At 38.7% G+C, this 27,844-nt stretch overlaps 1 protein-coding gene across 2 annotated transcripts in view; it reads left to right on the top strand.

Annotated features, from left to right (window-relative positions):
- Positions 1–27,844, top strand: part of UST (uronyl 2-sulfotransferase) — a 166,529-nt gene that overhangs the window by 83,985 nt on the left and 54,700 nt on the right. For both annotated transcript variants that reach the window (XM_069010404.1, XM_069010405.1), the window contains exon 5: positions 11,230–11,383. In XM_069010404.1, coding sequence (XP_068866505.1) covers positions 11,230–11,383 — 154 coding nt within the window. The remainder of the gene's footprint in view (positions 1–11,229; positions 11,384–27,844) is intronic.

Raw genomic sequence — 27,844 nt, 5'->3', positions numbered from 1 at the left:
CTTTTTGATTCAGTACTATTTTTTCTCAATCTGAAGTAGTGCAAAGAGGCAGACAAAAAGATAAATCTTAAAAGGACACATGAAAGCAAATCTTATGTGAATTTTCACACACATAACTCAAATTAATTCCAGTTTCAAACAGAAGATAAAGAAAACTTTCTTGTTCTTCTTTCATGTTGATGAATTTCTACATTGCCCTTGTCATAGAAAAAGCTTTTATTCAAAGTGTTTTGCAGCTTCTGTTCCCAGTCTATCCAGTGCAGTTAGGGCTAGCTTTAGGAGATGACCCCTTGCTTCTGGAGGGCGACTACTCCATCCAGTCCATTTCAAGACTGTTCCTTTTGTTAGAAGGTGGTGCTGGTTTTTTGTGGTTTTGGGGTTTTTATTGTCTTTTTCTGATTTGAAGTTTATATGCTAAGGTTGCTGGGAAAAACATCCAAAGCGTTAATCAGGAATAAATATTAAATAATGTCTCTCAGCAGGTAAAGATTTATATGTTGATATATTTGCTGAGACTCTGGATGTTGCTGGCAGTTCCAGGCAGTACAGTGGTGGAGTGCAGAAGCTGTGAAGAAGCAGAATAACCTGCAGAGAGATAAAAGGCTATTTCAGAATAGCTGCAATTTGTTCACTGTGCTTTATCATAAATGCCTGTTGTCATCTATTTAGTCTGAGAAAAAATGAAGCAGGAAGAAGCTTCAAGTTTGTGGAAAAGCCCCACTTGATTTCTCAGTAATCTTCTGCTGAATGAACTGTACCAGTCATTGGGCAGTGACTCAAGACACTTGGTGTGTGCTCCAAGTGTCGCAGATTTCAGAGAAGCGGGAAGAACATTTGCAGGAATGCAGAGGTGGGTGGCAAGGCCATGATTTTGGGTAAGGATGAGTCAGGGATGTGGCAAATTGCACAACTCCTGCTTTGGTCACGGGAAGGCAGCATGTCTCTCTCCAACATCAAACTCTTATCTTCTGAGCGTGCCCTTACAGACCCCAGTTCAGGCAGAGCAGGAAGCTTGGTCATTTCTTCCTGTGTTGGGGTAAGTGAATGTTGCAGGCGAGTGTGTAAAACCTAATGACATGCCTCTGTCAGTGACTGGGGAGTTTTGCTTGTTTAAAAGCTGGCTGATCCAGTCTGGGTGAAGTCAGAGGAGGGAGAAGCATTAAGATGACCACCCAGAAAGTGAAACAGGCTTTTTCATGTCTCACTGGAGCTGTGAATTCTTTACTTTCTGCAGTAGCTATAGGCCACTGAAGAATTAGCCCCTTTAAAATTTCCTGTGATGTGCTAAGGAGATGCAGAGATAAAGCACTGACTATTTAATTTTACAGTTTAATTAGCCCTTATAATTCAGTTCAGTGTATCTTATTTGTTCAGAGCCGGGATGAATTATCATTCAGCACTGCTGTGTCAGGAGTCATCCTTTCTGCACTGTCAGGCTACTGCCTTCTTCCTTTCAGCTGCAGTTTAATATCTAGGGTGTGTATTTGGCATACATGTGCATGTGCTTGAAGGGAGGGGACAACACTTCACTTTTTGGCATAAGTTTCTAAAGAAATAAGAGCCATGCAGCAGTTCCAGGTGTTCTGCCTGTCTTTCCATCCCCTCCCCAGTTCCTAAATAATTTCTGAGCATGTTGGCCACTTTCAAACCATGTTGAGGAGGTCAGTAGAAGACTGAGACAACCACACTGCAGGTACATCTGCTGAAAGGAAAGCCATGCAAAACAGAGCTGGGGGACTTTCTGCTGGGCCACAGCCAGCAGTCACCCCCCTGTGCCCTGCTTGGATGCCAGCCCCAGCTCTGTTGTGTCCTTCTTGCTCAGTGTGAGAGGTGTGTGGAGACAGGTTACGGGGAGGAAAGCTCTGTTGGGTCTTCTGCCTGGGAAGGAGCTTGCCTTTAGTCCCTAGAATCAACATAAGAAATACTTCCAGTTTTCTGGTTTTCATTAGCAGAGTTCATGTGTAAAGTTCTTGTATTTCTTGAAAAAAGCCTTTTTTCATAGACAGTCTGTATCAGCATTACTGAAATTTTGTTTTTATTACTTTTTTGCACAGATACAATGGCCAACACTAACTAATAAAAATTCATAAAGTGAGTTGCTGTAGCAGCAGACAGTGTCACATGCAGCAGTGCTGGTCAGTTTGGCCATTTTCCTTCAACTCTGACCTGAATTCTGACTTATGGGTAGCAATAAGTCACATGCTGTATGAAGGCAGCAATGGACAAGGAGAAATTCAGTCTGGATAAGCCCAAAACTAAACTTAATTTTTGAATGTTGCTGAGCATTTTTTGTTAGTCATCGGTTCTGTGTTTTTTCTCATGCAGAAGCAGCTCCAAAAATTGCATTTTAACACAGCACTTTGATGTTACACCATTCTCTTGTTCTTGCAAAATGTGTCTATAGCTAACAAACAAAAAGGAGGTAAATCTTGGTGAATTAACTTTGTCATGTGAGTAAGCTGCGTGCTTGAAAGCTGAAGCACACTCTGTGCTGACAGCTTGTGTTTGGAATGTTTGCATGTTAGCTTGTTGATCATTTGGAAGGTTTGAATGACACACTTACAATTTTTTTTTGGCCAATAAACATCTTGCTTTGCAATGACTTTACCTACGTATGTATATCTTTGGTCCATTGATTTGGAAATAGAATTTCACTTTTTTTTATAGACTGACTGGAGGTCAGTAAAACCAGAGGGATTCTGTGATGCCATTTTCATTGTCTTAAGACGGAGTCATGAGATTTTTGTCACAACACTCAGATTTTTTAGTAATTTGAGAATTATTGTTTCTTCTTTTCTCTGGATCAAGTAAGGCCACACAGCATGTTTTACAGAACCTGCCTATTATATGTCAGCCATGCTTCACTAGCATCTGAAAAGAGTATGCTGAGCAGATGTGTGGAGCTGGCATAATAAGATGCTGAATGTCCATGACCCTTTGAATGCAAACTCAGGTATACTCTGTACAAAGAGCAATAGTTGAGTCAGCTTGCACTGACTCTATACAGCTCTGCTGTGGGAGGGATTGGGCTCTTTGAATGCCTCCTTGAATCAACATCTTGAAACAATGATTGCAGCCTAAGATTATGTACTGAAGTAGTTTTATGTTGTGGGATTTTTTTCTCCTTAAAAAAACAAACCAAACAAAAAAAAACCCAAGAAAAAGAAAAAAAAACCCACCCAAAACATGCACACTTAGGAAAATGTCATTAAAAGTCTAGTAACCAAAGGAAAAAAGTTACCCTCTGGGTAAGCTCTTAAAAGTAGAGAACTGTCATCTAAACTCATGTGCATGGCCTTAACACTGTGTCTTTATGTGTGTTCATTATAATCTGTACTTTTTGCTAACACATCATGAAACACTTTCTACCATCATGTGAGGTCTGCCTTGTAAAGTACACATTTCATGAATGGCCACATGGTGCTGTAATCCCTCCTACATCTTTTTTTTTCCTTTTTTATACTACATTTTTTAAATTATGTGAGTGTGTAATGATGATTTTTAACTGTGACTTGATGGAAGGCTAAGCACAAATCTAATGTGCAGTTTGACCTTTGTATGATCTAAGCAGGGTATTTTGTTGTTTTGTTTTTTGGTGGTTTTTAAAAGCATTGCTTTATGGTGAGTTTTTCCACACATTTTAGGATTATTTAATTTAGAATTTATTTCCCTAGTTTTCCTGTGTTCTTTGCATAATGGACTTTTTATCTTTCATTCAGCTGGTAACATGATAGTCTCAGAATAGAGATTGTTGCTTGAAATCTAGTTACTGAAGGTGGGATTAGACATAACTCCTGAATTATCCTGTTTTTACTGTTGTTTAGCTTCCATGCTCACATTCACACTGCAGATTACCAGTTTGGGAGTAACTTAATTTAAAAAGGATGACGATTACTTCAGAGGAGTCCAAAAGAAAAGAAGAGGAATGATCAGAGATTTAAAAAATTTACCTAAAATCACAGGAAAATAAAAACAAATAGAGAAGACAGGGAAAGAGGGGACTGTCATAACAATTCTGACTTTTTTATTTAAAAGGTTCTGCAGAGATAAAGGGACTGTGCTGTTCTTAATCAGTAATGATAACACAAGTGGTGGACTTGAATTGTATCGAGTTCTAGATCAGACATTTAGGAAAAGGTTTGAACAAGGACAGCAAAGCAACAGAATAGATTATACTTCAGGATTTTGAAGCTGGTATTGGCATTTGAATAGCTGATCCTGTCTTCAGGCAAAAAGATGGATGGTGACAGTTCCCAGTCATTTTGAGTCTTTTTTACCCTTGATAAATAGGTTTAAACCTAAAACTTTCATCTTTCAGGAAGGAAATGGAAGTCTTGATTCTAAATCACCAGTAGTGGAGAATCCGCTGCGCTTGATAAGTTCTTTCAATAGTGAATTGTTCTCTCAGATAGTAAATTATGAGTTATTTTTCCTCCTGATTTTTCTGAGAAGTCCAGTTGACTCCTTTTCCTTGGATCTCACAGTGCATTTGTTTGCTATGTAAAGACTCATCAAATTTTTCCCGTGTAGACTTTCATGTGTAATTTCTTGCACACTGTCGTGCAGTCAACTCTCAGCCTCCTCTGTATTTTTTCCTTCTCATTCTCTTTTCAAGCTGAAGGCTTTTTATTTTTTTTCATCATTCTTGTGATGCTGCATTGAACTTTGTTCATGTTTTGCTGAAAACGGACTCGGTGAATGGTCACATGAGTGCTGTGTCAGGTCTTTGCTCCTCTGTTGTCCTGCTTCTCAGAAAAAGGGAAACTAGGATTATTCTGGCCTGTAAGGTCTCCCACACCTCTGATAATATGTGGAAGTATGCATGTCCTTGCCAGAACTACTCCTTCCCTGTGAATATGCTCTGCTTCAGGTTCTAGATGCTTTGGGTTTCATTTGCCATACTACTGTGCAAAATATTTGATGTCTTTCTTTCCTGATGGCTAAAGTGGCTCTTCACCAGCAAACCAGTTCCTTCATTATTCTCTCCTTTTGCAGCTTTGTTTTCTGAAAATAGTAACCATTTTCTCCTATCTTCTGAATCACAGATTTTAAACTGTGTAGATTCAGAGCCTCAAGCAGAATGATGTCCACAATCCCTCTTTGATGGGACAATTTCACATCTATGACAGGGCAGCCATGTTATAAGTTTCACTTACGTTGTTTTTTGTATTCTATAGATTGAATACATGATATGTACTGTCAAGTCACAATGAATTATTCTTTTGTTATACACAGTTTACTGTATGTCAGTTTCCATATGGACACTCCTAACATTGAGTTGCTCTCTGGAAAAGCCGTTTCCACAGGACAGCTGGAGTCACCCATACTGCCCTTGATAAATATATTCGTACAGGAAGCTGAATATGCAGTGCTGAGTGCATTGCAGCATCCTTTGCATAATAACTTTCCTAAGAAGTCAAGCCCCAAGATTTTATGCAAATGTAACAATCTCAGCCAAATCTGTGGTCCCATTCAATTTTGAAAATACATCTCTTCTATCTGTCGTGTTTGTTGATTTAATACTTTCCAAAGAGCTGCATCAGCTATTCTACTATTTGCGGGAAATTTATTGTAATATTTTTTAATTGGTTTTTCTGTTCTCCTATATAATGTGCAACATTTGCATCTCTGAATTACAGTGCAACATTAATCAGAGGTCCAGAGAGATCCTGGGCCAGACCTTTGGAAGAAAGTCTTAAATACAGGGTATCTGGAATTAGGTGATTTTAATTAATGCAGAGTTTAGCTGCTGATAGTCTTTTGTGGAGAGTTAGTGTTTACTCTCTTACTTGTTTCCAGCTATAACTTTGCATTACATAAATGAAAGCATAATTAATATTTCCTTTGTTTGGGACCCATGCAGGATACTTACTTGTGTTGGTGCTGTTCATTGTGAATTTATATATTAAACTACTTTGATATCCTCAGGAGAATGAAAAGTATAGGATAAAAAAAAGGACCGCATTGTTTAGCATGCATGAATGACTGACAAAATACAGCCTAAAATATTCTGGTAGATTTACAGGATAGTGAAATAGAGAAATACAAGGCTTTACAGTGTTATCTTTTAGCCATTCACTGGTCTGAGCCAGCTTACTAAACAGTTCCTAGAGGACTGCTGTAATTTTTCAATGACATGACCCAGACACATCACTTCAGAAGCTGAATTTCTACTATTGAAATACCATGTCCAGAAAGGGTGATTGATGAGGGGTGTTGCAAGTTTGCACTATTTTACTGTTAGCCTTGTACCACTGGGCATTTTGTACCCCTGCACACACCTCCTATTGAAGGCCAGGCCAGGCATAGATGCAGTTTTGAAATGAAAATACTTATTTCATAGAATCATAGATCCATTAAGGTTGGAAAAGATTCTAAGGTCATCAAGTCCAACTGTTAACCTACGCTGCCAAGTCCACCACTAAGCCATGTTCCTGAGTGATGCATCTACATGTTTTTGAATGCTTCCAGGGATAATAATTACATCACCTTGCTGCGTTGCTTGTTTTGTATCTGGGATAAACTAGAGAGCAATAACAAAAAAGCAGACTGGCATAACATTTAGTTCAGCTTGCTGTGGAGAGGCAGTCTAGCTAGTACTCTGCAAGAAAGGAAAAAGGCTTCATGAAGCCAAAGTTTTTAACTGAAGTCTGCTCTATATAGTCCTTGTACCAATTCAGCTATGCCAGTACTACTATGACTGAAATAACAGTATAGGTGACATAGGTGTATCAGTAGAGAAATGCCCTATATCAACACTCCTGATTCTAAAGTAAAGGTTGAAAACATGACCACAACATAAGGATGAAGGCTACAAGAGAGGCACAACAGAAAAAAGTTAGAAGATAAACTCCTTGGTTATAGAGGCTGGCAATACCATGTAGTCCCAGGCAGGAAGTACCTCAGGCCACTCCTCTTTGCAGCTCATCCTTGAGGAGGATCATTGGAGCATCCAAGAAGTCCCTGGTGCCTTGTGTGCAGAGGATTGCTTTGCCACAAGTTCATGCTAATGCAAGATGTTATGAAAACTTCATTTCAAAATACCTTTTTCAGAAGATAAATGTTGAAGTAACTGCATCTTATTTAAGTCCTAAAAAGGTGTAAGTTCTATGTTAGTGCTTTTATGTGACCTCCCTGTGAAGCAGGGCAGGTAATTGACCTCTAACATAATTGATGAGTAAAGATTGCTGGGCAGTTGTACTCTAAGGGTGTGATTCTCAGTTGTATGGCACTGTAAAAGGAAATTGTGCTTCCTTTATAAGAAGGACACAATATGCCTGTCCCTATTGATGTTAGGTGGCTGTTGGTTCTTGTTTGCTTCCATTATACTGAATTTCTAGCAAGCACCCTTTTTGTTTAAGGAGAAACAGTGTATGTTAAAAGACTAAGAGGCAGACAAAGTTCTTCCAGAGAATAGGTTGGGAGTCATCTTTTCCTTGATTTTTCCTGCTTTGCCTGCAAGGATGAAGAAACCATCTTCTCCTTGTTTGTAGAGTTTTGTATTAAATGCAAAGGCAGCAGCCTGCTGAAGTGAAATGAAAACTAATAGGAGCTAAGAGAGCCTCCATTTTTTAAAGCCCAGCAAATCACTTTGATTGATTTTTTTCCCCTAACTTGCAAGTGGTTTATAAATGGTTTTAAATAAAGATTTTGCTCATGTCAATAATAAAATTGGAATTCGTCAGAAGTGTGAAAAGGGGCAAGCTCACATACTTCTCAGGCTTTATTTTATTTTGCTTTTATTAAAAAAGACATAGGGGAATATATTATTAATGAAGCTAAGTATCATTGATTGAAGCCTGCAAATAGTTTTTTTTATGAGGACTCCAAAAATATACCTTCAGCAACAGATCAGTTAAAACTAATGGGATTTACTAGTATATATAAAATAAATCAGGAGACATTAAGTACAGGAAGAGCGTTGTGGGAGTTGGTGTATCCGTTGGTGTGGTGGTGTCCTGACCCACTCTTCCCAGTTGCACTGATGGGCTGCTGGGTATGAGAATATTTGTGCAACTTCATCATGTGGGATCCAATCATGATCCCACTCAGAGAAGGCAAGCCTGGTGCTCAAGCCTAGAAAATATGTGTCCCATTTTGAATCCTTCACAATAGGTGTTTGAGTGCAAATAAGGTGATGTGATGTATAATGAGGGCACATACCTATTTTTTTGCAAGAGCACTTTCATGTGGGTGTTGTTAATCTGAAAAGTTTCACTCAGGAGAGCATTTAATATGTTGTGATTGATAGGTATCTAAAAATATGCAGAACATACTTGAACAAATGGAGCATTGATTTGCCCTTTTCTTCTCCAAATAGCTTAAGGTAATTGATTTTTTTTTTTTAACTGTTAGGATTTTTTCTGCTATATGAGTGCTGCTTTGCTTCCATAAAAGACTCCTGAGTAGAGTCCATAGAAACAAATGGTTGAAATCTGAAGTATTATAAACCATGTTTTAAAAAAAAATGCACATTTGAATAAGGACCAGAACAGACTCGATTTTTCTAATAGTTCCTTGCTTGTTCGGTGGTAGAGCAGCCCACAGCTGGGTCTATAGCAACTGGTTACATAGTGCAGAAAATCAGAAATTCGAGCTGTCCTGTGTTTAGGGAGGTAGGAAGCACACACAGTTCTCTGTCGGAAAGGGAAGTTCCTCTGTAGCATTTGTGAAAGAGTGACCTCCCATCTCAGCTGTCCTCTTGGGATGAATGAGCTGATGTGAGCCTCCTGTCTCCGGGCTTTTGGTCCTGAATTTACTGTTCTCGTGTTCAGAGACATGACCTTACCAGCAAAAGGATGGGCTCTGGGACTTTGATGAGTTGGTTATGCAATCTCACCCCTCCTTTCACTTCAGAAAAGAGAATATGTATTGAAATTTTCTATCAAGGCAGCTAATACCTGTCTGGTTTTGATTTTTCACTCTTCTGATGAGCATTTAGGTTTAACATCCTCTGCAAAACCTGAGGCAGGACGTCCCTGCTCTCTTGCTTCTATGAATCTTGTGATCTTTTCATCTTTGTCTTAAGGCAACTTGCTGCTGTCATCCCTTCTTACTGTCTCTATTGCTTCCCCTTTTCTTTGCTCTCCTCCACTCCCTTCTATCTTTAGATTATTGCTATCTGCATCAAGCAGCAGGAAGATAATGTATTCGGTAATTTAGATGCAATCTATTCTTTCCAGTAATTTCACTTGAAAAATTTAGTTCAAAACTACAGGCCAAGGCATCCACTCAAAGCTTTCTGTTTGAGTAAATATTGTCGAAGCTTTATGCCCACACTGTCCTGTGGTATTTGCAGAAATGCCTTTTTTTTTTTAAATGTAGGTTTTATTTCTGTATAAAGATAAAAAGCAGCAAAGATAAGCTTAGAGAAGAATTCAGGATACTAAATTCAGGATATTTCACTTGCACGTCCATGTCCGAATTGGGTTGTGCACTAATCAGGAAGCAAGGAGCATCTGCTTTTTTAATTCGATTGTTTTAAAATTTTATGCTGCTTGTGCATTTTCTAATTATGGCAGTGATCCTGCAACACTGAGGTCAATGAAATTACTGATACGCATATTTAATCATGAGACAAGCCTTTGCAGACTGTATTTAGGGGTCTGGGGAATCATGCAGAATGAAAATCAGGTTTAAACTCTCCGAGATTTTTCTCTTGTTTTTTACTAGAATTCATAATTTTAAACAATTTTGCTGCCTCTGTAATATTTAGGAGGAGCCCTGGTCTTTTATTATACAAATTCAATTATTCATCGACTCAAAAAATGAGGAGAAACCGAGAGGAGTTTTTTAATTTAAAGGTCTTCAGTTTTCTCTCTCTTCATCTAGTATTTTACATTTTAGAAGAAATTATATAAATTGTGACTCAGAAAATCATCAGAATAGCATTTAAATACTTTAATATGGCTATGTCCTCAAGCTCCCAAAAATAAAGTATAAGCTAGTGCTTAAGTGAGAATTTTTCACCTAAATTGGGGAAACAGAAGGGAGAAGCATAATCCATGTTCTTAGATAAGGAAAATTCCAAGTTGAATTTATCCTCTGAACTTCTCAATCCACGGAGGTTTTATTTTATTCTTTGTCTCACAGAATTTGTAGTCCATAAGTCTGTTCCATGAAGGCCAGTTTTTTCATTTTGACCATGGAACAATGTAAGCAGCTTCCTGTTTTTTCTTCCAGTTAGGCCTGCTCTCCTGATGCTGTATGTTGATCTAAAATATGCAGTCAATATTTTAACATTCTGAAAACGCAGTGTAATCAGAAACCTACCCAAGCTTCTTTTTTCCTCCTTTCATCTTTTGTTATCTCACCTGTTGAACTGTCATTAAGCACCGGGAGGAGACGTACAAGAGGGTAAAGTCAAGGTGATGAAGTTGCTCTAGTTTACCTTCTCATCTCTAAGTTGCAGGTACTTATGCCATATTTTGCTTATGTGCAAGCCTGGTCACAGCTGGTTTTACCCTTTCCTTTTCCTTGAACTTGCATGTACTTGAGATTGGTACTTAATTTCTTTTTTGAAGCAAGAGTTTTCATATTGACTTTAAAAAAAAAAAAAATCATGAAGTGCAGTATAGGGATTAGGTATTGCATAACTATGAAATAACCTCAAACCCAGCCAGTGGTGCAGGCTGGGGGTGAGGGGACAAGGATCTGCATAAGTTCCAGCAAATACTAAGTTGGAAATACCATGTATATCTGTCAGTTCATCCAGAGGAAGCTTTTGGAAAAAAGCTTTCAAAGTAAGCTGAAAATCCTTTGCACATTACTACACTTACTGTGCAGGCAGAGGTGATCCAGGGCTGCCTTACAACAATTACTTTTGGGTGGTGCTTGCTCTGACATGACTGCCCAGATGGAAAGTGTGTTGAGAAGCATAAATGATCATTCTTTGATTCATCTGCAGAAGGTTCTTCATCTGAAATGAGCAAGGAGAGAGAACTCAAGAAGCAAAACTGTTGATACAGTGTAAAAAAAGGTTTTTGACCAAAATGTTTGTAGTACGCATATAGCTTAATGTGATTCCATATTTACTGTTCACCCTAAAGAGATCTTACATGCATTTACAAAGGTTTAGAAACTAGTTGTAAGATTCTCAGTTTCACTCCTCACCTTGTAAAAGCTCTGAATTTCTGTAGGAAGTAATTTGAAAGCATTCAGATGAGAGATAATAGATACATGTCTGTGTGGAACCTTGTGATGAGATTCACCCATTTTTCTTCCCACCAGGTTTGGAGGAGACCAGCCCGTCTACATCAATATTATTAGAGATCCTGTCAACCGATTCCTATCCAATTATTTTTTTCGACGTTTTGGAGACTGGAGAGGAGAACAGAATCACATGATCCGTACCCCCAGCATGAGGCAGGAGGAAAGATACCTGGTATGTTCAAATTAAAGGTTTCAATTACCAATTTCCCCTCATTGTTATGTAAAGCTGTTATTCAAACTGCATGATTGAATCGTGGGAGACAGAGGCATCTTCCATCTTGTGTTTTTCCTCTGTCATTCTTGCCTGGTCCTTAGTTTGCTGAGCTTTACTGTGTGGAGTGTTGCCAATGAATTCAGTTTGATCTTGAATAAGCTGACAGCAAGTTCCAGATTGCCACCGTTGAATTATGGTCCTTTCACTGAGTTGGATTTGCACTGTATAGTAATATAATAATTCTGCCTATACTTATCACTGTGAATATTCACACAGATTTTTAGGTTCAGACTATGTCTGTAACTGTGCAGCCTCAGAGGAAAATTGAGAAACAGAGCAATTCAGTGAGCTCAAGTCTCTAAGTTGTTTGTAATGTTCTTAATACCAGGGCTCTAATCTCAGTTCTTGCTTTGGTTTTGTTGTCTTTTGTCTTTTTTGGGTTAAGATTATGGAAATAATGCTGAATAAGCTATTCATAATAAGTTTTAAATTTGTACGACTACTGAACACCTGCCAGCTTTTGTTGCATACCAAGGTCCTGTGGCAGTGGGTGTTCAATGAATGCTAAATAAGAAACACGGAAACTAGGGAGGTGATTGGTTTGTTTTATGTTGATCTCTTTGCATGTACACAGACACCTCTCAAAAAAAGCAAAATGGGGGAATTGCTTCTTGCCCTCTCTCTGATGGAGATCCAGTTTGACTGGACTCAGCCTTCAGCCATACTTGAACCTGCAAAGGGGTCAGTGAAACAGCAGTGACAGGACAGCTTGATGGTCTGCTATGAGATGTTGCAGGCCAGACAATGTCAAAACAGGAGATGTCTGTGGCTTTTGGAGGAGAAAGAGAGGGTGTTTTTGTGATATTTTGAAGAGGCAGTAGAGTACAAGATATGTGATGAGCCATAGAGAACACAGCTCTGAACAGCTGCCACACAACACCTTTCAGCCCTAGCTGAAGTTAGATGAATCCAAGGAGGGCTGGGTTTTTTTACGTGTTACAGGACTGTTATGATTTCTTTTGTCTTTACTTCTGTTGTTTGTCATGCAGAGCCCTGTGAACAGACAAGCTTATAAATTATAAGTAATTGAAGGGGGAGGTATCAGTGTAACTGTCTAATAGCCTTAAATTTAATGGCATCTGCTATACAGATATGAACTGCAAAAGGTATCTTATTTGCTATATGGATAGAGACCCCAAAGAGGTCCCTATGTTAGCTGAGTGGGTCTTGACCTCCTGGTGTGCAGAGTTAGAAGGCTTTGCATGTAGTGTGTGCATGGACTTCTGTTTCATCATCTCTGAATGGGACTAGAGGGTTGAGGAAATTAATGAGGGGTGGGGGTTTTTACTACAACTTTATTTTTTAACCCTGCTACATTTTCTTTTTTGGAAATGTTAAAAGTGAGTGGTAGAGTCTGTACTTTATTTTGAGCGCCTTCTCATTTGAAATGCAGCGATTGGCACCTCTTACGACTGACTCTGTAAAACCTGGTATCATTTCAGTACTGACTGTGCAGCTTATGATATGTATAGCCAGTGAAATTGTACTTCAAGCAGAACTGAAACAAATAGATCAAATTCATGGTGTATTGGTTTAAAAACTAATAGAAATTACCTTGTATTTTCACTGGCATTGGTATGTTCTTCAAGAAGGTAATTATTTATATGCATATGCAGATATCAATGCATACACAGATCAGTACAAAAGCTATAATGAAAAAGAAATAAAAAGTGTCTGACTGAGGTCAGTAATCATTTTGTTCAAAAGTTTGATGATCTGAGGCACCATTAGCATCCTTAATAAAAACTATTTCTGCATTTTCATTTTGATTTTCTCTGTTGGTAAGTCAGCGTTAGAATCCTGGAAGTGTTTCTGGAACCTGTTTTCCATCCCTCCTTGGCAGACTTTGGCAGTCACTTGCACTCCTCAGTGAGAGTGACAGTAACATATAGAGCTCTTGCCAGTGAAATTAATTTTCATGAAAGCCATGCATTCTGAATGTTCAGCATTTGTAATGCTTGAGCCATCCAACCACATCATATATTGCATGCCTGCATTTTAATCTTTTCCACAGCAGTTCAAGAAAATCTGCTTGCCTATTTCTTAAAATTCAGGTATTGGAGATTTTGGAATCATAGCTTTAGAAATCTGCAAAATGGATTGTCTGATCTAGCTGTGTAGAAAGTAAGCAGCTGATTTTACCTCTGAGCATGAGCCAGTATGCCACTTTAGCACAGGACTGATGGCTGGCCTAATTGCAGGTCTCATAACTTTTGCAGTTCTTCCTAATATTTTTTTAAATGCAAAACTCACCATGAAATATTACTCTTTTTTATGGGGGCCTATTTAAGTATAATCTTAGATTTAGCATATTAAACAGTTTCAACATTGATCACAATATCAAACATAAGTTGTTTGGAATGAGGTGTGCCTGACCATGAGCAGATACATGAAGGCAGGGGGAGGATATGAGCTTTTACTTCTCTTCTTCCATCGTGCCTCAGATGAACAGCTAGGAAAATACATAACTGCTGATTGATCCATGGATTGATCCATGACACTGGGCTCATTGCTGGAGTATTTGAGAAGCCTTGTGTTGACAGCAGTTATAGGCTTACCAAAAAATGGACTGGAGAAACTGTAAATATAACTTCTCTGTTTTACCAGAAGAGACGGGTTTGCAGGCAAAAGGTGTGTATCTTTGGAAACTGAGTCTTAGAAACTGATTATGCTTTTATCAACCATGATGTTCTTGGCTTCCTATCTCTTGGAAGGTTGTGTGAGCAACTGGGAACCTTTCCAGGCTATCCTGGCATCTTCATCAACAGCTGCCAGCACTGGCCTGTGCCCTTGAAAAGCTGAGGGCAGCATCCATATTCCCTCAAACTGCAGTGTGAAGGTGTGGGAGCTCAGCTGCTCTAGAAAGCAGGCTTTAAGGGAGGAAAAGCATTTAAAGATCAGGTTTTGTGTCTGATGAACACCAGGTGGGATGCCCTTGATGGAAGGATTTCCCTCCCCTCAGTTCTGATCCTTAAGAAAAAAAGGGAGTTGAAAAAGCCCAAACTATCTTGAAGTCTGGTAGTACCTTGCATGCTGGTTTTTTAACATTGAAAATCTGAACTGCTGACATTGCAAAGGTCAGAAATGGAGACAGAAATTTCCACCGTTCACTGATCATTTGAAATTTTCTCTGAATAGAGCTTCAGGCTTTGACTCTGTTCTAGGAAATGCAGCCATTCATCAGGAGTCAAATAAATTGTTCTAAACGTTTTGGTAAATGTCTGTGTTTACCAAAATTTAATTGAAAGTCAGGATAGAAAACAAGCCTTTTATTCATGAGTCGGATGTGGCAGAGGCACCTGCTGCAGTGTGAGACTTTTTACCCAGATCCACCAGCTCCTTGCCCTGACCTGGCATTTTCTCTGCTGGAGTGAGTTACTGTTAGTCACCTGAAGAAATCACTTCCAAGCTTCTCCAAAATAAATAGTGGCAGCATGGTATTGTGGGGTATGGCAGAGAGGTAATTAATGGCGAGCACCTTGAGTCGAGTCTCAAGCACACTGATGTGACTGTCAGTCCTACATTATGGTCCTGTAAGATGAGATAAATTCACAGAAGTTAAATTAAATTCATTGTAGTGACTGTGTTTCAGGTTGAACTAGAGTTCTTAGAGTAAATGTCCTTCAATAAAGCAAGCAAACCCTTTTCAGTGCAGCTGTGAGTGCTGCAGGTACCAAGCAAAAGAAACATACGCATGAGATGCGATTTAGTTCAGGGCTTGTGGAAGTGCAGAAGGTAGGAAGCGCCCCTGATGAAGAGGAACTACCATTAATATTTTAAAGGTTTATATTAAAATTGTTCCTTCCAGAAGGCTTGTTTGTCATTATCTAGTATTTATTACAACTTCAGTGTGAGACATCAAATACAAAAAAAGGCATGTATAGGGTTTTCATCTTTTCTTAATACTTGGTAAAACTTTGATCTAAGACCACTAAGGCTGAATGAGTGTGTGAAGCAGCATGGGCTGTGTGTTGTTGTCTGAATTACAGGAAATCTGGTTACATGGGATTCTGATCTCTGTTAGGCTCATGAATATCATGGCTCCTAGCTCACTCGAGTAAAAGATCTCTGAACTAATATATCAGAATCAGACACTTTGAATTTTAAAAATCATTCAGTAAGATAATAACTTGTCACCTTCTTATAGAATGTTTCAGATTTTACTTATAATCTATTAAGTTTGCATGGCATCTCTGTGTGGCTCTGCATAGTCTTATCAACTTCATCTCTGAAAATAAATAAGCTTTTTTCAGTAAAAATTAAAAATATTTTAACAATATTCAGCCTCATTTATGCTAAAGATTACTTATGCAAGGGATCCCATAAAGGAGCATCTGTCCTTTTGTCTTTTAAATGAAATGTTAAAGTAATTATTAAAAGTGTATTAGGATTACTGCAAAGGAGGGAAGTAAAATTCAAGCACTGTCAGGGAACTTGCACACCAAATTTCTTATAATAGGGAAAAAAACTGTTCCTTTTGCAACATTACCTTTTATGGCTAAATATTTAAACTAATGTTGTTTAGGTGATTTCATAAATTTCAAACAAAATTATAGAGAAAGCTGAATGGGTCAACTCCATAGAACAATTTTTTTTATTCCTGAGTCTTGAGAATTTCCTTTTGTGACTTCCATGGTTTTCATTAATATAAGAATATTCACTAAATATATTTAACCAGTTTTATTATTTATATCCTCATATTTCTATCTACAAGGAAAAATACTGTTTTACCAATCACACTGTTTTTTGGACAGCAGCTGGCTATCTTATTTCCTGTGTTTATCTGCATAATACCATGGGTAATTATATTATGAATTGTCATCAGTAGTTGTTATCAGTTATCATCGCTGAGCTTTCTCCTGCATGACTTCAGATAAGTTTCTTGAAGCTTTTCAGTTGCCAGAGACGTGGCTTCCAGGAGAGAGCATGGTAGGGAGCCCATGCCTTCATCTTCTGACTGTCACTCTCATGTATATCTCTGTACAAAAAAAAGCAGGGAGAGAGTTGCCTGCCCTCAGATTGGTGCAGTGACGCACCAATAGAGGGTTCATGACTCTGATTTTCCTATTGAGGGGCTACAAGTGTCTGTTGATTGAATGTGGGAAATTTTGGGGAGGCTCTGATAACTTTGTTAACATTGTTTAGACTGGAAGTCTGAGGCATGCAGAGGTTAAAATTATTTGCCGTTGTCTGTGCAGTGCATACGAGATATTAGGGATTTGAATATATAAATTAAAAAGAACATTTTTCACTTACTGGGTTCCTAGCTGTAGTTACGAGGCTAAACATTTTATGCACTCTGTGTTTTCCCTGACATACCCCCATACACACAGTAGTCATTTTAGTGCCTGTGTTACATACTGCTGCTGGGGCAGTTTGATTTGGTCACTGATGTGCTGCAGTGCAGCTTTGCAGCTGTAGATCTGGTTTGGGGATCACACAGTAGCCCCAATCCCTGCGGCTGGGACGGGGCTGCTGGGAGGGCACTGCTGAAGTACAGCCACCTGTCAGCTGACCCAATTAGAACAGTTTGCTGCTTCTTCCCTCTAATGAGTGCTTTTAATAGTCTCCAGCTGTTCCCTTTTACTGCATTACCTCTTCACAGCAAAATTTCTGGCCCATTTTTGCAGCTCTTCATCTATTGTGTGTGCTCTAAAACACCATTTTTCCCCTTAGATTCTCCCATTTTGTATTAATAATTTATTGAACCACAAAGTTAATGGTAATTTAGATCTCAGCTGGAGAAGGGACTGATTAAACAACTTATAAAACATAATATTAAAGGAAATATTTTCATGGCTGACATTTACTTTTCAGTGACTTTAATTTACAAACCAATATTTTTTTAATGTTCCCCTGTGGAGTTTGCATTCCAAACATTGCAGCATTATGCATTTATACAAGAGCAAGAAAAATGTGCCTTCCTAATCTGTTTTCATTCAGTAGTCTGAGTCAATTGCACATAGTAAATACTCAATATAGCATTGGATAAGATTGCAACACCAAAAACTTCCATGTAATTCACAATACATACTTATAGGAAATACAAGATTTATACCATACTTTTATTTTAATGATACCATTCTGTATCATCATTCTCCTTTTTGTGGAGACAGGATACAGGGTAACAACAACATATTGCTTCAGAATGTAAAAAGGTGAGGGTTTTTTTCTTGCAGTGTTGTAGTGGCCTGAAAATTTCTGGCTGTTGCAAATGTTAAGGAACCGCACAGGAAACCAGAAACCCAGTAGCTGTAGAGGTCCAAGCACTAAGTACCCACAATCTTATTTAAATGTAACATTATTACAGAGTCTTACCATATACTGTGTCTCGGTAGTGCTTTTTAGGACATTTATATGCATAAGAACTTACGATCTTTTATTAAAGGACCTTGCTGTATTAAGTTTAAAATGATGAATCTTCATTTTTATGGTATTTAAGCCAAGTTTTTTATTTGTGCCTTTCTGAGCGTGAATACAGGACAGCTCTTGATGTTCTCTTTTGTGTTCTTTTTTGGGTTTTATGTATTGTGGTAGCTTGTGGAACTAGTTTTCTGTAGCTTCTCTATAGGAAGATACTGTTTGTAGAGTGGAAAATCCCAACAACAGAACAAAGATTCTAATGTATTGATACCAGCTTTCTAAGGCCATGTAAACTGTAAGAGAAGAGGGTATGTCTGTGTTATATTTTCGGGAGATACATTTTTGGATAATTGAACAAGAACAGAAAGGAACATTCTTGGGCAGCCCAGGGATTAAAGCCTGCCTTGCCTTCAGGGAAGGCGGGAAAGCAGTTTGCGGGGGATAATCCTTATTTCACCTAGAAACTGATGGACTCTCACAAGCCTTTTGCTGTGTTAGGAGTGAGATCTTCTGTGTGTGTTGGCTGGTTCTATCATAGCATCCACTTGATCCTCAGTAGCAGTCAAAAAAGGCAAACCAAAAGCAATAGAGATCAGTACAGAGAACTTCACTGTGTATAAATCTCTAGCGTGTCTGCACTTGACTACTTTCATTTGACATTTGTGACCTACCATTCCCAAAATAGGATTGAAAGAATTGGAAAATACTCAGAAATGGGTAGGAGCGATGATGAAATAATTATAATTTCCTGATGAGGAATGACAAAGGTTAAGACTCTTCAAAAGAGGACGAAGTAAACAATGGAAAGGGTACAAGAAGACAGATTTTCAGGAGGCATGAAAAAGTGACCTCAAGGATGATTGCTTGAGGGCTGTTTCAGTGTAAGACTAATAGAAGGTCACAACTGGAGTGGGTAATTGCCGGATCCAGTAAAAAATAGAAAGATGCAATACTTTGGACAACATGTAATTAAGATGTGGAAGTCCTTGCTGGTCATTGTTGTGAATAAGTTTATATGTATACAAAAAGGAAATATTTTAGGAAACATTTCTTCATGGAGGGAGTGGTCAAGCACTGTAACAGGCTTCTTAGAGAGGTGGTCGATGCCCAAGGCATGTGGACCTTTAAGAGCAATTTGGACAACGCCCTTAAACAGCACACTTTACTTTCGGTCAGCCCTGAATAGGTCAGGCAGTTGGACCAGAGGATCCTTGTAGATCCCTGTCAACTGAAATATTCCACTCTAATCTGTTTTAAAAGTGCAACTATTTAGCTCCCAAGGGCTGTTAATTATCAAAGCAGCACCTCTTCATCAGAAAATATCTGACCAGTACATATCTAGAGCCTCAGGGGCACCCAGAGAAAGGTCCTGTGTGTATAGTAAATGTTCCCTATAGCCAGTACTGATTTTCTGAAATTGGTTTCTTCTCTGGGTGACTCAAAAGCAAACTTTATACATGCTTACAAGTGAATTCTACTACTAGGTGATTTATATAAGATAGTTAAAATTATAGACATCTCCAGCTGAATGTGTTGTTTCTTGACTTTGAAGTAGTTGAGTGTTCTTGGGTATATGCCATAGTGGCTAAGACTTTGTTGTCTTACATGTCTGCCAATCAAATGAATTTTTGTAGGTTCCAAACAGATGCTGAAGCTATTAATTGTTAACACTGTCATGACTATTCTCAAATTTATCTTTAAAAGCTAAGATAAAAATGCATTCAAAGTATGAACTGCTTCCACAGTTTTACACTGTGCACTGTAATAGTAAAGATTACCAGAAGAGAAGATGTAAAAATCCTTAAAATAGTGGGTTTAAACATTTGTTTCAGTGCATGCTTTTCAGAAATGCAAAGTCTCTTTGTTTTTATTTACAGTAATTTCAGTATGGGTGAGTTTCAGGTGTTTGATAATTTTTGTAAGCCTTGCATTTTCAGTTCTCATGTACTTTGTTAATGTGAAAGTAACAGGAAGACACATCTAAGGAGATAACACTTACATGATTCCCAGTAAGGGATGACTTAACAATGATAATTAGCTGACAAATAACTATTTTAGGTGAATGAAAACAAGAGGATCTGTGTGTGATACGGATGTTATCTTCAGTGCATAGTCTAGCATTTTGGGCATTATGAACCTGAAAGAAGTGTTTAATAGTCCTCAAGTAAAGCTAATTATTTATTGATATTTTGTTTGTCATAAGTTGGAATACAGTGGTTTTTATAACTGGAATGTTTTATCATCCAGAAAAAAAGAATGCCTTCAATTTCTGTTAGTAAAAAAATTTTAAATTAATATTTTTAAAGTTACAGTTTATACATTGCATAAATAACAGAGATGGGGCATTGACCAGCAAATAGTCTGTCTTAAAAATATGGTGTAATAATGCATATATGTGTGTGTGTGTATTTAGTAGTAGGAGTCAGACTTTTGGAAATTATGCTTAATTAACAATTTTTTTGAAGACTTGTCTGATGAAATCATGGTAGGTGTCCCTAGAAAACCATCCTATAAAACCTCCTAAGTACATTCCTTGCTAAGAGTAAGCCTGTTTTCTCTTCCTTGTTGTGTTACGCTTTAACCACCTTAAATGAAAGCTCTTTTATTGGCAGTCGGATGGGGAAGGAAACTGCAGAACCTTTTACTCCTCCTGACAGAAGAAGGGCAGAGAGAGACAGCCCTCCTCTTACTGCCAGCATATTGAATGTGTTCAGGCTGTGGCATGATAATGTAATTTCAAGCAGTCAGATACTCACTTCACTCCCTAGGTGTCAAAACCTACAGGAACTGACAATCCATGAAAATAAAACTGAATTTATTAGCCCGTTTTATTCCTTGTCTGTCATTCTCCTTCCTCTTTCCTTTTTGTGGTTTATACCTAAGTTTTCTGGCTGTCAGAGCTGCCAGCAAAGTGAAATAAGCAGAGATCCTGATCTCTAAAACTTCCTTCAGCTAAAGCAAAGCTGAAGCTTTGAGGTGGTAGATGGCAAAGAGAGCGCAGGGCAGTAGATTTAGGAGAACTGCTCACCCGTGGTGCATGGCTGACGTGGTGAGGGATAGACATGTCTTTATACAAGCATCCAAGGCTGTCCTGGGCCTTAGGTGTTTGTTGACAAAAAAATATTTTCCTATCGTGTAATTTTTTGGTGGTGGTGTGGACTCTTCTGTTGACTGCAGGATGGCTGGGTCACACTTGTGAATTCTGTATTTTTAAGACTGATGTAGTTTATGTTGAAACCATATGGAAGCAGAGGTGGCATTTTGTGGGAAAAAAGGGACATCAGTGCCCAGATATACTGAAGACTTAGTTTATTCCAGTTATTCTGAAGTTTTTAAGGTTTATTATACCCTACAGTGTAAAATTCTGTGCCTTATCCTGGTCCCAGCTCACAGGGACCCCAGGACCTGCTGGAGCACCATGCGCTTGCTCCTTTCTGGTCAGCACCAAGGCTCATGTCCCTGGAGCCAGGGGACATATGGGGTGCCAGAATCTCCTGTGGGACACAACTGGGCTGCTTGTCCCACTGGGGAGGTGGGAGGTTCTTCCCAGCCAGCCCACCCAGCAGGGAAAGAACCCTTAGTACAGCAGTGAAGATGAAGGACAGAGGTGCAAATCTAGGTTTTGTTTTTGTCTCATTACAGAACGAACAGATCTGAACTGGGGAACAGTCTGCCTAAAAATCAGGCACTGTCTTTTCTTGCTTTGTTTGCTTCAGTATGCTCCTGTGACGTAGAGATGGGTGTTTGTGTTTCCCCAAAAACAACCAAATGCCATAGGTTTGTTTTGGCAGATGGATTGTAATGTTCTCTCTGGTTGCTTGGCCCTGCCTGGCAAGTGGCTGCTGTGCTTTCCCTCAGGAGTGCTCTTCAGGTGTCAGATATTCCAGAAAGCAGATTTTCCCTCTTGTCATAGAAGGTATAACCACTGTCTCCTCTCTTCTCTCTTCTCTCTTCTCTCTTCTCTCTTCTCTCTTCTCTCTTCTCTCTCTTCTCTCTTCTCTCTTCTCTCTTCTCTCTTCTCTCTTCTCTCTCTTCTCTCTTCTCTCTTCTCTCTTCTCTCTTCTCTCTTCTCTCTTCTCTCTTCTCTCTTCTCTCTTCTCTCTTCTCTCTTCTCCCTTCTCCCTTCTCTTCATGTTGAGAGCATCTCGGCATACCAGTAGCTTCTATTAGAGTAACAGTTTCAGTACGGAGGGTCCAGACTAATTTTAGGTGACCTCCCTTCTCTTCTTTTCCTGAAGAGGTGTGAAAGGATGAGGGACTTCAGACAATGAGGTGACGGATTGGCTTCTTTGCCAGATAGATAAGCAACTGCAATCAAAAGAGTTGACAAGTTTTGCTGCTCAGTGCAATGGAAGGACTAATGGCTTCTGTTCCCTGAAACAAGGATGGATTCAAGCCACATGCTCTAAGGCATCTTGGCACCTTAATGAACTGGAAACCTAATAGAAACAACCTCAGACATCTGAAGAGTACTGATGGTCAGAGGAAGTCCTCCAGAAAGCTGACTCCTTCAGCCTTTTTGTGGTGGATTTTAATCAAATTCAAAAGAAAATATAAAAGCAGTTTTTCATAACTTGGTGAGTTACCGTTGCCAGGAGAAAATGTGAGGGAACAGAGTGTGATAAACTGTAAAACTGTATTTGTTGTCACTGAGCTGGGGTTCAGGGCATTTCACGATTTTTTCCTTAACAGTCAAGTAAGGAAGAGTACTGCTGCCAGGAAATAATTTTTTATTGTCTTCCTTTTAATTCCACATTATTTAAAGAAATAAATGTGGAAAAAAAGCCCCAAGAAACAGGCATCAACTGTTTCAAATGTGCTTTTGGTTTTTGCCTTAAGATGGCTATTTGAAGTCGAATTACCTTTTTCATAAATACATGTCCCTCACCAGTTTGCTGATGATACTACATGGTTGTGAGTTATCACAGGGATGGTGGGTGCATGTCTTGAATTAAAAGGCAACTCCATCTTTCAGGATAAGCAGCAGACCTGCTGCGTCCACTGAGAAAATACATTCCCTGTGTAACAAGGTAGTGAAATTCTCCTTTGAAGTAAAAGCAGTGTTCATTTTTTTTTTACTATTATTCTAAGCGTTACTTTCTTTTTTTTTCTTGTTTGCTAGACTTTTCAAAGCTCCTCTATCCCTTGTAAATATAGTTGCTTTACATAAAATCATAACCAAACCATCCAAAAACCCCAACAATGGGTGTTAAGCTGATTAATTGTTGTTCCAGACTCTGGAAAACAGACTGCCATTGTTTCAGCAAAACTGGCTACTGCTCAGTAAATTACTGAAACACAGTCTAGTCAGGTTACCTTGAACACAGCTTTTTCCTATGAACTCTGATCCAAGCAAAGCCAGCCACTATTCATAACTGAGCTTGTCAAGAGTAATTTCCTTTTTCTTGGGGAAAAATCCACTAACTGGTGGCAAATAGGAAACTTTCCATGGTGAAGATGGATTGTTAAATGAGATTATTATTTTCTTCAAAATTAATTTTCTGTTCTTTTTGAAAGGAAAAAAGAAAACTAAAGTGTTCATCAATGACTGAAGGAAAAAAATGTAAAAAATTTCTTCAGAATGTAATTCAAAGAGATTATGTTTTTGATTAACAGAAAGGAGAGGGAAAAAAACCTATTTTACACTTTTTTTCTCTTCATAGCAGATTTATTAACCTTCATGATTTTATACTTGATCTTTTTGCTTGCTGAGCTTTTTGAAGCCATAGCACCTGAGATGAAGGCATTGAGAGATTCTGGGTTTCTGTGTAGGGAGTATGGTTTTGTTTTTCGTAGTTGTAGAAAAGAACTTCAGCAGATGACTGAAGATTTAAAAAGTGAAAAAAAAAGGAAAAAATGCAAATAAGAACATTATTTATGCCTCTGAACCTTGTAATTTTAGGAGGTTTTTAATACTTGGTGTTGTCAGTACAGTGATAGTCTTGTCAAACTGAAAAGTGGAATCAATATGTTCCATTTTGTGTCTGCTATTCAGAACGACAGTGCTATGAATAATGCAAAGTGTTAGTAATTTTCCAGAAAAACATTAGAACTGTTCAGCAGGGAAGATTTTAACTAGGGAAATTAGATGGGGGCAGCAGAGCAGAAACCATCTCCAGTTGCAGCAGCAGGGAAGCCACATGCAGCAGCAGTATGATTTTCTTCTCTGCTCTGCAGCTCCTTTTGCATTTCAACCCTGAGAGATTAAGGGAGAGATTCCAAGTCAGTCAACACAGAAGACTGATAAGAAAGCAAAATTAGCCCACAAGTCAAACTTCTAGCTGTTTTCTTGCCATTCAACAGGTTTGTGTTAAAGTGCCACCACAAATGGGGTAGGTCAAGGGGACATAAAATATTAGATATTGGTGCCATGAGGAACTTTCCTCTTAAAAGTCAGTACCAAACAAATTTAAGATGTGTACTGTATGGTGAATCATATATATTCTCTTTTTTAATTCAGAGATCAGCAGCAGGTTTATTTTCCTTTTTTGCTAGACAGTGTACCTGATGTGACTGGATTATTTCAGGGACATATCAGGAGCTGTTGGATACAGCCTCTCTCCCTTTAACTTCAGCGAAAGGGAATTGTATCACTGGAATTTGTCACAGCACATAGCCTAAGCTGTAACTGAGCAGTATGTTGAAATAAAACATGCATTAGCTAGCAAGTGTTTATTTTCTTAAGTGAAAATTTTGCTACATCTGTAGATTAGGAAAAGCTTAGTAATTTTAAAAAATTATTTCTTTCCTGATGCTTGCAATAATTTTTTTTGATTCATGGGGCATATCTTTCCTTGTCCATGTCTTTCCTTCTCCATCTCTTCACTCTTCTATTTTGAAGATTTATATTGTAGAAAGCAAGCATTTTCCTCCCCAATTCTTATCACATGAAATCCTATTAAAAAAAAAAGGCAAATGGAATGATCTCTTATGTTTGTTTTGCCTCTGTCCTTTCGGAGTATATGAAAGCAATAATATCTAATGCTCATTGTTAATAAAACTAATTTCCTTTTGGCTCATGGATTTCTTTTCTCCAGTGATATATTTAGTATACAGACCTCTGATATTTGTTCTAATAAGCCTCTTTTAAACTTTTATATTGTTTAAACTATTTTTGTGGACCTCTGCTAAAAACAATGTGTAATGCTAGCTTCAAGATTTTGAGGCATTCATAGAACTTAAAAGTGTTTCTGTTAATATAAGCATTTTTGAGGTTAGGGCTAAAATCTGCCGAGTATAATTTCTGTGTATCCAGTCAGGCTTTAAAGGAATGGGAACGTTTGACCTGGGAAAGAAAATGGGAGAAATATGTGAACTACAGAAATGTCTCATTATTAAAATAGGCTTTCCTGTATTGTAGGAAATGCGACATTTTGAAACATTTAAATTCCTTGTTATCTGTGCAAATGATACTGTGTCATATGTGGAGGTGTGAATTTTCTGCGTTAGGCCCTTCTTGAGACATGAGCACCATCCAGCCCATCTGGGGAAGCCAGTACAAACTGAGGGCAGGCTAAAAGGTGCTTCCCCTTGAGTGTCTCCCAGGTTCTGATGTCCTTCAGCTTACCAACAGATATTGCTGCCATATCTGTTTTTAGTAGCCTTTGACAGATCTCTCTTCTATAAATATATAATTTTTATTTTATTATTATTATTATTGTTGTTATTCTTTTGGTGATTTGGGTTTTTCTTTTCAAAACCAGTTACATCCTTGTCATCCAGAGTATCCTGTTGTAAGAATCTATGGTTTTACCAGCCCTGAATGTCTTCCAGCATTATAGAGTCCTTCTGTATCTCCTTGAGGTCAGATTTCTTATCTGCTGTCATTAATATTCCCTGAAAAAGTTGCTGTTAACCCTTCTTTGTTATTCTCGAGTATTGTCTCAGCACAGATGCTGTGCGCCCTTACTCAATGTCTTATTTCAGAAAACCAGCTATTTTATTCCTGTCTTTAGTTTCCTACCCTTAATCATGCTATCCTCTCTTTTTTTCCCCCCTTTTTTTTTCCCTGAGATCAAAGGACTGTGTTTATCACATCTTTAGTGACTGGATCAAAGATCATGTTGCAAGATAAAGAAGCTTTTTCTGCTGATTTTCTTTCTTCCCCTTGCTGATTGTACATTACAATGTTGTCAAATACTACCTAGGTTCTGGCAATCTTCTGTTTATTTTATCCATTTTTTCAAAAGTGTCTTTGCTTGTCACTTCAGTTCGAGACTATTTTTCTCTGACTTACGCTTTTTCTAGAGAGCCCTTTTCTGTATGCAAACAACCTGTTGAGTGGAAGGTGTCCCTGCTCATGGCAGGATGGTTGGAACTAGATGCTCTTTAATTTCCCTTCCAATCCATACCATTCTATGTTTCTGTGATGTCCCATGGTTTTTCTCATATGATTTTTCATTCTGAGCAATCTGGTAACGGATATTACTGCTCAGTTGTGAGCAGGACTTGCTGTTAATACAGGTCACAGAGTCTTAGTATTGCAACATACTTGGCTGAACATTGATGCTTTTAATGTTAAAAGTGTGATGTATTGAGAGGTGATGATCCACAGCACTACTTGATGATTTCCTCTGCATCTCCTCCAATTTGTTTTTTTAAAAATGTTTTAGCACAAGTATTTTGGATCCAGCATTTCAAGGTAAACAAAAGATGTTGGGTTCCAGGAGCCAGAGACATGAAATGATTCCCTAATTCCCAGGCACTACCTTGTTCAGATGAGAACTTAGTAAGGCACAGGCAGGGTCTTTTCTGGTTTTAGTGAAAAAGCCTAAGGTAAAAGTTGTTCTGTTTTAGGACTTCTGAGAAGAGAGTCCAGAAGATGGTCTTAAAAAGGAATTGCTGTAGGGAAATAGAAATCTTCAGGTGAATAAAAAATGTGCTATAAAGCTGATGTCCTACAGCAATTCCTTGTGTTCATTGAGATCAAGACAAAGCAGTTTTCTGAATTACATTAAGGTGGTTTTGTATCACGTACTAGTAAAGGTTTCCTGACAGTAGGAGCAGTAAAGCATTGCTATGAATTAGAGTGGATATGAACTTTTTTTTTAACAGATTGGATAAATGGAAACCTGGTATAGATAAACTTGCTTCTCCTTTAGCAAAAGTTGGTCTAAAATACTTCTCAACAACCTGAGTCTTCTGCCTTTGTTGCCGGGACAGGGGCAGCCAAGGCTGCACTGCATTGCCAGGAATGGTGAGACCACCCTGTCAGGAGCACCATCACCCACCAGCAGCATCTCTGTCTTCTTTCAGCCCACTGACTTCAGCCTCACAGTCAGCTCCAGGCTGAGGCTGTCACCTGTCAGAAATTAACTTTATCTGTACTCTAGAACTATCTTTTTTGAGCATAAATTACTGTCTGTGTATGTTGATTTGTACAAAGCATTTGACACTGTCCCACACAACATTCTTGTCTCTAAAATAGAGAGACGTGGATTTGATGGATGGATTAGTTGGTGGTTAAGGAATTGTCTGGACAGTCGCACTCAAAGAGTTGCAGTCAGTGGCTCAATGCCCAAGTGGAGACCAGTGGCAAGTGGCATTCCTTGGGGTCAGTAGTGGGACTGGCACTGTTTAACATCTCTGTGGGTGACAGTGGGATCAAGCATGCCCTCAGCAAGTTTGCTGATGACACCAAGCTCTGTGGTGTGGTTGACATGCTGGAGGGAAGTGATGCCATCCAGAGGTGCCTGGACGAGCTTGAGAAGTGGGCCCTTGTGAACTTCATGAAGTTCAACAAGGCCAAGTGCAAGGTCTTACACCTGAGTCGGGGCAATCCCTCTGTATCAGTACAGGTTGAGGATGAACAGATGGAGAGCAGCCCTGGGGAGAAGGATTTAGTGGTGCTGGTAGATCAGAGGCTGGACATGGGCCAGAAATGTGCGCCTACAGCCCAGAATGCAAAATGTGTCCCGGGCTGCAACAAAAGCAGCATGGCCAGCAGGTCAAGGGAAGTGAGACTCCACCTTCTATGACTTCTTCTTTTACAACTCT

This window comes from Aphelocoma coerulescens, chromosome 3 (assembly GCF_041296385.1).
Source record: "Aphelocoma coerulescens isolate FSJ_1873_10779 chromosome 3, UR_Acoe_1.0, whole genome shotgun sequence".
In the NCBI taxonomy this organism is placed as follows: Eukaryota; Metazoa; Chordata; class Aves; order Passeriformes; family Corvidae; genus Aphelocoma; species Aphelocoma coerulescens.
Note: the sequence above shows the minus strand (reverse complement) of the source record. Positions and strands in the feature narration are given on the sequence as shown.